Genomic DNA, 12,518 nt, shown 5'->3' on the forward strand with positions numbered 1-12,518 from the left:
AGAAAACATATATTTAATATTAAATATCTTGAATTTTTATAGTTTTATATTACAATGATATGTCATTTCGATTTTTTTATTTTAAATGTAAACTTGTTATTTGTCAGTAGACACTATTTTATTTTATTAAAACTAAGTTAAAGTATTATATATTTTACTTAGAGTTTAATATCCATTTTGAATGTTAGTAGTGTAATCCGATGTATTGAAATAACGGTTAAGCACTTTACATTTTTTTTCATTGTAAATACTTATGTCAATAATAATTATAATATTTTGAGGGAGATTAAACTTTATCTTAGTGGATTGGAGATATCTATAATAAGACCAATAAAAATAATGTTATGATATTACATTTATTTAGTATTATTTTATAGATAATTTAATATTTATTATATTTTATACTTAATTAATTGCACTAATTCAATCACAATTCTAGTTAACAATAATTCAATAATTTTAATGTTTTAACCAGTGAACTATCAGAAAATTTTGGAGACGTAAATGGTTTCAACATGGTATTTCCAATCATTATTCTGTCGATGATGAACATTTTCATGAAGATTGTATACAGACGGAACTAGTACTTATTTGAAATGCACATTCAACACAATTGTCATTTTTGCTCGGAAAAATTTATGCACTTATTTTTATAATCATTTATGCTTGCATATAAACAGGTAACAAATTATGCCTACACTTAGATATATTTATTTTGCCATGCTCTTTTCAAATGTAAGACTGACAAGATCACTAAAGGCAATAGAAGTTTTAGGCTCATTAAATTAATTAAAACAAAATTACGTCCCCGTGAAATTCCAAACCATAAGTTAGAACAATTCCTTGCTATAATTTTCTCATAAATTTAATTATTTCAAGAATACACACAATCTCGGTTTTAAAATCCTGTTTAACAAGGTTTCCCAAATATATAAACCTTCGATATTCATTCTATAATACAGGAACGGCTTAGTGCTATAAAATGAAATTGATTGAGATGACTTGAAAAATAATAATAATAAATAAAAACTATAGCGTGTTAACTCGATTTATTTCACTAAGGTTATGAAAGTCATGAAATGGATAGGAATAGTTAAGAAGAATTGACCTGATTATTAACATCGACACAGCAAATGGTTAAAATTTACAGTCAAACTCATACAGCTCGTGTATCAGTTGTCAATCCTCTTCAAGAGCATTTTCTATCCTTTAGGCGGATCAGTTCACAGGATCCATAAGTTGCTTGCAGCAGATTCTGAGTTTTCAGCTATCAAGTCCTGAAGATATTCTTTGTACTCAATGGACTTAGATGGCGCAAAATTCTTGTTGACTAAAGCTGGCTAGTTCAGCCTGGGATGCAGTATTTTCTACAGCCAGCCACCACTCCTCATCATCATCAATTGCCTCCTGCTTTAAGATATTTTATTGAGTAATATTAAGGGTTATGTAAATGTAATTATGTGGCTGCTTAAGATAAAACAGACACATTAATTCACTGTTACAAAAAGGTAATATTCATCTTAGGTTTTCACAATCGCTTGCAACGGATTTCACCAGCTGAGCTAGTTGACACTGTCTCCAATAGTTTCAATTCAAATATAGCCCTACTTCAATAGTTGAAGACCCGTTTGGAAAAGGTCACATAGTAAAGGATTATCAAAGGTCAAGTTGGGTCAAATTTGAAATAAAATGAAACTAAACTAAGTTGCGTTATATTGTGATCAAAGAATTTGTAAGTGACCAGAATCAAATCTGTCCAACTCAAATTGGATTGAATAAAACTATCAGGCTCCATTCTTTACAATCTAAAATGCAATCTAAGCAAAATACCCAACGGAACCAATTGTGATCAGTTCGAGTTCGTTGAATTTCACAACTTAGACTTGATCGTACCTCACCCAATAATTTTCCAACAAAATTCATATTGGAAAACACAATCTGCCACCACGGTCTAAATAATGGGCATAGGCCTTTAGTCTTGTAGTGGAGCAAGATAACAATAACAGACTAGGGAATCCTATGGCCATTGTAATGTAAATGGTAGGGTTTAAATCAAGTTTAGGATTTACTAACCATCGTGCTTAGCTCTGTCTTTGTTTGCCTATTCTCCATATCTTCAACAACTCTTATGGCTTCTCGCCACCAGGAATCGTTAGAGTTGTCCTCAACATCGTCATCATATTGTAGAGAATTTTGTTCTTTGTTATCATAAAGTTCATGTCTCCACTTATTATCTACTAATTGTCCATCATCTAACAACCCAAAGGAGGAATCGATTACATCTGAAGGATTGGAGAACACATGAACTGGGATTGGTCGTGACGGAGACCGGTAACCTGTTTTCATGAATAATGAATTAATAAACATGTTAAAACAGAATAGAGAACTGAGTGTGAAAAGGGTATTCAAGCGCTTCACTGTAAATATATTAACCTCTGCAGTCAGGATCATGACATTTCTGATAATACACTGCCATTCGTAGATCAACCACATATATCACTGGACCAGAAAATCATCAAATTAGTATGTTCCAATCCTATAATAGAGAACACAGCAAAATTGAAGACAAGGTGCAACCACACTTCTAAAAACAGAAACGAGAAAAAAAAAATCCCTGGCTTCACTACAGTATCATAATCAAAATACAAGGAATATCTACCTAAAAATAAAAATTCATTTGAGAGGATACTTAACATTCAGAGATAGCCAAGCAGCCGTTCCGGCCTTTCAGGATAAAAAAACAAAGCACTTTCAGGGGATTTACCATTATTGCTTTTATGCTGTCTGCCAATTCGCTCACAGTATCTATTTTTTGTCATGCTGTAGATCATTAGTCTAAATTCCGATAAAAAATACCAGCTATGAATGTTTCCTGTAATTGCAGAAAAAAATCAACACAATGAGTAGGGTTATACTGAAATCTCAAGCATGAAAAGCCCAGGGACAACATGAAACCATGAAAAACATGTTAAAATAATAAAGTCAACATTACAAGCTGACATGTATCACCTGGTATATTCCCGACAGAGGCAACAGATAGTATAAATTTGTCCAGAAATGGGAATGGTGACTTTCCCATGAAGTATGTAGTTGAAAGATCACTTGTGCCAATATCCATTTTAAATTCTCGAAGAATTTGGCATGGAATTTTAACATTACTACTCTCCTGTCAAAGTTAAATAAGTATAATAATTAAGTAATTAAGCGCATGAAAGTTTAAATTTCAAGAAAGCTGTTCAGTTATGGGTATGTGCAGACATGGTAAAAGATTTTGAAGAAATCTACAGATTTAATCATTTAACATGATAACACTTTCTAAACAAAGAAAGTAAACTTTTCACAGTTGAAAACAATAACCAAAGAATGAAGCACCGGTATTTCAATGAATTATCTAAATCTATGAATCACCAATATTTCTATTTGTTTCTAGTATCTGATACCGATACTTTTAGATACTTCACCGATATGTATAGGTGAAGTGTCCACACCTTTAAAGCACCTATATCTAACACAACTGCATGAAACATATAAATATGCATAATATAAAACCATAGAAATATTGTCTCGTGATTAAGAGAAGATGAAACTAGTTGTTTATAAGTTATTTCAACAAAGACATGAGATTAATAGTACTACTCCAAAGAAGTAATTTATGATGACAATGATTTATAATATTTTCTATTTTAGCAATGTTTAAAAACCTATGCTTTTAATTTAGATTTCAGAATTTCAATTATAAACTTATTATGATTCATGAATTTTTATACATTTTAAAATATGTATATTATTCTATTATTTTTAAGATAATCGTACGGCCCTAACAAACACATCTTTTCGGATACGTGCACATTAGCCGAGCATCATATTGGAACAAAAAGAAATAAAATTTGATGCAATAAAAGATTTATAAACTTAAAGCCCAAATCTACCTCTGTATCAAAATGCAGAGTTTTCACACATTCTAAGTCTGTTTTGCAGACCAGATATGTTTGGCAATCAACATCAATATTGCATATCAAGGAAGCCATGAACATGTCTTCTTCACCCTGTCACTTAACAAAATCAAACAGAAATATAACTAACGAAGAAAAAAATTGCACAAAATGAATAAAAGGCAGAATGAAGACATATATATACACTGATTTGCTCATTATAATGCATATTGTTGGCTTTCATTGCATTGAATAAGATCCCACAACTGTCTTCAACAGGAAATTGACAACAATACATGTTATTACCCTTTCTACGTGGCACATAAATTCTTTTCATATACCTAATACCCCAATAGGATCTAAGAGAAGAATCATGATAATGACCAATTTCTTAAAAGGAGCTCTATTTCATATAATGGCTCTTCGTGTTCCCATTTTAATGATGCAAGAACAAATACTAAAACTAAACATTCCAAATTTCATGTAATTTTCCTCAAGGTGAAATCCTTTCCAAATAACATTATTTTGATGGAATAATTCAAATAGCAAATATTAGTAAGAAAAGTTCCATACCAAGTCCTTGCACTTAAATCGCTTTGTCGGTAGAAGAACTGAACTTTTTCCTGCTTTTGAGGAGAGAACAAGACGGAAACAACGATTCCGAGAATATACTGCAGTATCCACAAAAAGTTGGTCTGCAGATTCCTCGCTGCTAGAATCTTTCCTTACAAACAATTTATCAAAACCTTTATCTTTCGCCCTTGCTTTTTGAACTCTTGAGCATATCTACTAAAATGCAATCGAAGTGGCAATGGTCGATAGTGGATACTGGATGCTATAGAAAATAAATGTCATAGAGCGTTGCATAACTACTATAAACTTTCCCTTTCACCAACTAAGAAAAACATTTTCATAAAAAGTGTTAAATATATTGCCTTTTATGTTAATTAAGGAAATATAGTCTCGATCTTAATTATGTTATTTTTACATATTCATTTGTATTTGCGCTTAGCCTCCTTCTCATTATTATAAATGCATGACCCTATGTGTATTTTTAACACAAGGAAGATTAATCATATATCTAGGTTTACTATATTCAATATGGTATCTAGAGAAAGTTTTTGATAGTCAATATTTGAATTTTGAATTTGTTGAGGGAGGATTCTCTTGGTTCTTGTCATAGAACACGGGTTCTTGTTGAATATAGTAAAACTAGGTATATGATTAATCTTCCTTGTGTCTAAAACACACATAGGGTAATATATTTATAATGAAAAATGATACAAGTATATATGACAACCAAACATAAATATGGTAGATAGAAGATATTGTTAAAAACACTATCAACAATATCTACCAATATCAAACAATAGCAAAAGTTTGTTTCCCTAATTAACATAAAATGTAATATATCTAACACTTATCAAAGCATAAAATTTTTGTGGCAAATCTTCATTGAGTATTCAATATGTTAGATTGTGGTATCTTCATCTTTGTCTTATTTCAACGTTCTTCTCTGGTTTTATATGTTTATGCTATGAGAGGAATTAAATTCAGAAATGATCATACTTGTTCCTAAATAGGATATTTGGACAGCAATCAACTGCATTGTGGTCACCTCTTTCTCTTCTTTCGGGATCTATGTTTGTTCCCTTAATTGGAGAACCTTGGATTTTTAGGGTTTTTCTTTCTCCATTACTACTTCAGTTGCCTCTTTTGATAGTGCAAGTCAACCTGTTCTTTCAAATGAATTTCTAAAATGGTTTGAAGATCATCAAAATTCTAGTTCCGCTGCTTTTGTTGCACGCATATCTTTTGTTGGCCTAACTTAACCTTCTTCTCTTGGACCTTGGGTTCTCGATTCAGGTGCCACAAATCTCCAAACAAATTTCCTACGGTTACAATGACTGATGGGTCTAGGGTCTTATATCCCATGGTGTTGGTACTGTTAATCTTTTTCCATCTTTAACCATTGATCATGTTCTTTATGTCTCCGGGTCCAAACTTTAAATTAGTCATCTAATTTAGGTTTTCAATATTTTATTACTTTTATTGATGACTATTACATATGCACTTGGTTGTTTTTAATGAACAGTCATTCTAATTTATTTTCTATATTTCAATCCTTTTATAATAAAATTAAAACTCAATTTGAGATTTCCATTCGAACTTTGCAAAGTGATAATGGTCGGGGAATATGTTTCTCATTCTTTTAAACATTTTATGGCTTCTCATGGCATTCTAAATCGAATTTCATGTGCTTATAGACCTCAACAAAATGGGGTGGCCAGTGCAAGAATAGACATCTTATTGAAACAACTTGCACACTTTTAATTAACGGTAAGATTCCTCAACATTTTTGGGATGATGCTATTCTTATTGCATGTTATCTTATTAACCGCATGTCGTCTTCAGTTTTAACTAACAAAATTTCTCATTCTATTTTATTTCCTCATGCACCTTTACATCCCTTACCTATTAAAGTTTTTTAGTCTACATGTTTTGTTCATAATTTTAGTTCTGGACTTGATAATTTATCTCCTAGATCACACAAATGTGTTTTTTTAGGATTTATTTGATCACAAAGAGAATATAAGTATTTTTGTCCTTCTCTTAACCGCTATTTTATTTCCCTAGATGTCAAGTTTAATGAGTCTTCTTTTTACTTTAAGGGTCCTTCTTCTTCTTATGTATCTTCGTCTACTACAGTTACTATTCCTATTGTTTGTGATCCTACAATTGTGCATAGTCCACCGTTAGATTATCCTCCTCTTCCACCATTTCAGATTTATAGTCAAAGACATCCCCCTACAACCACCAAGTGACTCACTTCAAGTACCAACTATTTTGTCTCCCTCCTCCGGCTCTAACAACTGAATCTGACCTTCCATTTGTCCTCCATATTATATTATTTTGTTACCATAGATTATTTCCACCATTTTATACCTACCTTTCATCTATTTCTTGTGTCCATTCCTAAATTTGTCTGTGATTCCTTAGCCTATCCTAAATCTGGTTGCAAGTGGGATTTTGCTATCAAAGTTGGTCTTAATGGTACTATTGATTGCCTTGAAGCTTGACTTGTGGCCAATGGTTATACACAAATTTTGGGATTGGATTATGATGATAGTTTTTCTCCAATGATAAAGATTATTTCTGTTAGTTTATTTTTAGTCATGGTCGCTATTCAACAATGACCTCTTTATCAATCGGATGTCAAAAATGTTTTTCTCAATGGAGATTTGCAAGAAGAAATTTATATGAAGCAACCTACTAGATTTGTTGCTCAAGGAGAATCTTCTGGACTGGTATGTCGCTTTCATAAATCTTTACATGACCTAAAACAATATCCTAAGGCCTGGTTTGAAAAACTTAACAGTGTTGTTCAACAATTTGGTATGACTCAAAGTGAAGCAGATCATTTCATCTTTTACCATCAATCAAGTACTGGATATGTCTATTTGATAGTACACGTTGATGACATTGTTCTTACAGACAGTGACCATCATGGCATATCCCTGATGAAACAACACCTTTGCTACCATTTTCAAACCAAAGATCTTGGCAATTCAAATATTTCTTGGGTATTGAGGTAGCACAATCAAACGATAGTATTGTTATATCTCAAAGGACATATGCATTGGATATTTTGGAGGAAACTAAGTTGATGAATTCAAAATCTATTGCCACACCCATGGATCCTAATAACAAACTCCTACCAAATCAAGGAGAGCCTATTTAAGATTCTGAGCAATATAGAAGATTGGTTGAGAAATTAAATTACCTTATGGTTACTCATCCTGACATTTTCTTTGTCGTCAGTATGGTGAGCCAATTTCTCAATTCCCCATGTGAAGATCATTGGAATGCAATCATTTATAATTAAAGTACATAAAGAATCTCCTAGAAAAGGTTTGCTACATGGTTCCAATAACCATACAAAAGTTGTTTGCTATTCAAATGTTGATTGAGGAGGATCTCCTTCTGATAAAATATCTACTTCTGAGTATTGTATCTCTATTGGTGGTAACTTGATCTCTTGGAAGAGCAAAAAACAAAGTGTTGTAGCAAGATCTAGTGTAGAAACAAAATATAGAACTATGGCCTTAGTCACTTGTGAACTTTTCCAGCTTAAGCAATTGCTTAGATAGTTACAGTTTGGAGATATCACTCAAATGAAAATTACATGTAACAAGCAGTTTGCTCTTCATATCAGTTCTAATCATGTCTTTCATGAGAGAACCAAATCCGTTTAGATTGACTGTCACTTCTTTCGAGAGAAGATTGTATCTAAAGACATCAAGACTGAGTTCGTCAAGTCAAATGATCAATTAGAAGATACTTTTACTAAGTTTTTACAGAAACCGAGAATTGATTATATTTGTAACAAGCTTAGTGTATACGATTTATATGCACCAACTTGAGAGGGAATATTAGATATATTGCATTTTATGTTAATTAGGGAAACATAGTCCCTTTGTTAATTATGTTATTTTTACATATTCATTTGTATTTGGACTTAGCTCACATTCTCATTATAAATACATTACCTTAAGTGTATTTTCTACACAAAGAAGATTAATCCTATATCTAGTTTTACTATATTCAATAAAAAGTAATTAATAATGAACCATTCATAATTTTACTAAATCTAAATAATAGAAAGAAAACCATCCTAATCCAAAATTTATGTCTGGCTAAGGTTGAAAATAATGAAAATACTCGGACTTACTTCTGAAACAAATGCACCTGCGTGAGAGTTGTTCTTAAATGCAGCCTTTGGTATGCAAACTAATACATGACGAGAGAACTTCTCTGCAAATGAAAGTACTGAGATAAGGGTCATTCCTAACATGGGAAAAATCATAAGTCACAGTAGAAGCACTTAACAATAGTTTTACTTGTAAAAATTAACAAATAAAGAAAAACTACTGTAAAACGATGTTGGAATTAACAATATGTTTTAATATATGAAAATTTATTTTTGTATCTTGGATTATGTTTTAGTAGTAGTTTCTCTATATTTCCCATTATCTCTTAGAATTTGTTATGTTTTTTCTTTATCCCGTGATATGTATCCTTAACTAGTTAGGATAATAAGTGCTTCAGGTGTCCATTGGTTCAAAGATGAAGTCCTTAGCACTTGGCACAAAGTCTTGGGGACTGAATCCTCCAACCAAAGCATTTCAGTGAAAATTAGACAAGACAAACAATCTTTATATTCACTACTCCCAATGTTTTGGTCAACAAACGGCACCAATGATAGCTGCCATCTAATTTGAACAAGTCAACACTGATCCCTAAGAGCAAATCAATGTGCCAAAGCAAACTGCAACTCTTAATATACATGGATTAGCCACAAATTCTTCAGTAAATTATATTTGGCAGAAAAAAGAGAAAATTGTACACAGGTAATCGATTACACAGAGACATTTTTGCTTATACATGGTGAAGTCGTGCCCCCCTACACGACTTCAACACGTTGTAATCGATTACAATGTTTGGTAATCGATTACAACGACAAAAAGTCTTTTTTGGGGTGCACGACTTCAATCCTGGTCAATGCTAAAGCTAAGGGATCAAGAATTCATGTAAGCAAACAGAAAAAGCTCATCAAAGATATAGGCTACACACACGACAGTAATAGACCTGGAGAAAAGCCATACCTTCAGTTGAAGAATCAAGTTCTAAAACCCAATCGTGGTCTCCTTGAATTGCATATTTTTCATGTAAGGCTTCAAAAACCATTGATATCAAGAGATCAACCATTTCCTCTCCATTCTTTTCTTTGTTGACTTTCTTATTAAACTCCAAATCAAAATAAAGGTGACATGGTAAACCCTGGAAGCAAAAAGGAAACATTTCGACCGGAAAAATCAAATAAGCACATAGTTTAAAGGCAATGCAACCACAACCTCGTTTTGCAAGTTATATAGTGAATATAAAAAACACGAGATTATTACCTCTTGAATAACTTCATAATGATGTCGAAATTTGGGATTCATATTCTTGTACCTGAGTGTATGGTCATCAGCAATTATATGGTCTCAAGGATATTACTAATTAGTTGCAAATAATGAATCATATGAGAAAGAAATGGGAAGTAAACCTTCGCCAGAATTCTGTATAAGTAGACACGAGGAACCTTCTTTGGCCATTAAAGTGGTCTTGATAGCTGAAAACATGTACATCTGTTTGCCCTTTGGAAAACTTCATTGCTTCATCCTGCCTAGGGAATGTCATCCAAACTTCCTTTCTATACAAACACAAAGCAGGATTAAGTCATATTCCGCATCATACATAAAGTAAAAGAATAGTAAATCAGTAAACATATGGAAAGTGTAACGGGTATAACCAACATGCACCATCTAACAAACCAATACCTTACGTTCAATGTCTTTTTCTGAGAGAGATCAGGACATATCTCTCGTAATAATCGCCATAACATACGTGTTGGCCTTTTGGGAGGCACACCATGAGGAGATCCATAAAATACTATTGGAGAGAATTGCTTCCCAGGACCAATACTTTGTGCTTTTTTGGCTACTGCTGATTTAAGCTGAAATTGAAATGCAAAGGATTTTAATTTTCATGGAAGGATAGTGTATGAGCCAAGTTGCACGTATATATGTAGAAATACAGCAACATTCTAAAAACAGCTTGGGTAGAAGAGGAAGCAATCTAATGTACAAAAATAAATAAAAAAGTAAGCATCCTCTGTTTTCATTTCCAAAAGTTTGTATGTATAGCAAAAAGTTAAACTTATAAACTTTCAAAGACATAGCAAAGTGAAAATAAGATAGTATAATTATAACTGAAAGTGAAAACAGGAAACGTGCTCTCAAACCAAACACTCACCAATTAAACTGAAAGATACATCAAATCCCATGACATTTTAACTCCAATAATCCAATAATAAATTATACCAAGCAAGCTAAAGTTACCTAGCTACTTAAAGTAAACAAAACGTTTAAAGGGATAAAAGTTGTGATTTTGTTGGAGTCAAGTGTGAAATGGAGTTCCACATTAGGTGAAAATAAGCAAGAAGAGCAACATATAAGGAAAAAGTTCAGAAAAAACCCATTGGCTTAAAAATTTGGGTTGAAGGTGGTGTCTTGGTTCCTTATATGAGTTCCTTGATGAATTATGTGTTCCAAATTTCCTTATTGGTCTTGATGACTAGCTCAGATAACTACCGACATGGATTGGGTGAAAAAAACTTAGACAGAGCTCCTCGTGCACCTTTTAGAATTGTTCTTCAATCAGAATTGAAGTTTTAATTCCTAATCTATATTGACATTTCATGAAACTTTATGACACTGATGACTAAAAAGAAACTCTAATTTGATTAGAAAGAGCATCATAAGCTTTATCTAAATTTAGTCCTTTTCTAACAGCAGAAACTACATTACTTTTTCCATGGAAGATTCAATGTTGGTTTTTCTGATGCGTGATAAGGGGGTTTTCAGTTCTTCTCCAACCGATCCTGGACCCGGAGATTCCGAACTCCCTTGCTCCAATCTTCCTCTGCTTCGTTTCCTTTCCCTCGTAGCAGATTCTGAGGCAACAACACAATTCATTTTGTTATTTATTTTTTTAATTTCACACAAAACAGTAAGAAATTGGAATTTCATTGCTTCTTAGGGGTTTGGCAGAGAGAGAGAAAGAGAGAAAAGAGAAAAATTGAAGAACATACTCGGAGGTGTTAAACCGCACTTGAAGCACGCGAACAAGCGATCAACGTCGCTCATGTTGTTGCTGATTGTGGTGGTTGATGATGATATTTTCGTTTTGTTTTTCTTTCTGTAATTTTTCACTTTTCAGCGGGAATTTGAATTTCGCAGAGAAAAGAAAATGGAAGGTTCTGACCGGATCGGGTCTTTTCGGCCTAGATAGTTCGGGTTAGCCCAACCAAAACGGACTTTCTCTTCATGCACCCTTATTATAATAATAATAATAATAATAATAAATAATAATAATAATAACAGTGATAATAATAATAATAATAAGAAGAAGAAGGAAGAAAGAGATATTATGGAGTTTATGATATTAGAATAGAGTGCCAGAAAAAAAAAAGGTCCCAAAAAGTTGTACTGGATAAGTATAATTAGGCTAAATTTCTTGTTTGAACTGGATGAGAGGAGGTTCCGTTATGCACATCACGATTTTCCTCTGCAACTCCGAAATTTGAAAATCTTAAGTTTGTTCTTGTTGTATTAAATGACAGAAAATATATTAAATCAATATATATATATATATATATATATATATATATTTTGAATTTTAACTTGTGATTTTTAATGTGTAATATTCTATAATTTAAATGAAAACATTGTTAGAGACGCAATATGGACTGTATGAAATAGGAAGAAAGGAAAATAATAGTATTTAAAGAATAATAATTGGTCGCATTATTTTAAACATATGATTAACTTCTTTTTATTATTTTTTTCTTTATTATTTTATAGGTAGCAAAATAATAATTTTGTAATCCAAAATATTAAAATTTTAAAATATAATTAAAGACAATAACATAAACATACACTTAGTTATATTTATATATTGCATAGGTACATAAATTACGAA

At 32.1% G+C, this 12,518-nt stretch overlaps 1 protein-coding gene across 2 annotated transcripts; it reads right to left on the reverse strand.

Moving 5' to 3' along the window:
- Window positions 1-1,002: 1,002 nt before the first annotated feature.
- Window positions 1,003-11,784, reverse strand: LOC148199617 (uncharacterized). Of its 2 annotated transcripts, none has more exons than XM_088111597.1 (14): window positions 11,629-11,784; window positions 11,345-11,490; window positions 10,316-10,491; window positions 10,042-10,188; window positions 9,896-9,947; window positions 9,599-9,773; window positions 8,665-8,747; window positions 4,506-4,718; window positions 3,930-4,046; window positions 3,010-3,166; window positions 2,765-2,872; window positions 2,434-2,499; window positions 2,074-2,336; window positions 1,003-1,407 (listed from the first exon to the last, which is right to left on the reverse strand). In XM_088111597.1, the coding sequence occupies exons 1-14, from the start codon at window positions 11,681-11,683 to the stop codon at window positions 1,306-1,308; spliced, it is 1,860 nt and encodes a 619-aa protein (XP_087967723.1). In that variant the 5' UTR covers window positions 11,684-11,784; the 3' UTR covers window positions 1,003-1,305. The 2 variants fall into 2 exon arrangements, with proteins under 2 accessions (XP_087967723.1, XP_087967722.1); XM_088111596.1 differs by having other exon boundaries at window positions 1,003-1,410.
- Between the last annotated feature and the right edge of the window lie 734 nt (window positions 11,785-12,518).

Source organism: Vigna umbellata, chromosome 4 (assembly GCF_029865625.1).
Source record: "Vigna umbellata cultivar VRB3 chromosome 4, Vumbellata_1.0, whole genome shotgun sequence".
Classification (NCBI taxonomy): Eukaryota; Viridiplantae; Streptophyta; class Magnoliopsida; order Fabales; family Fabaceae; genus Vigna; species Vigna umbellata.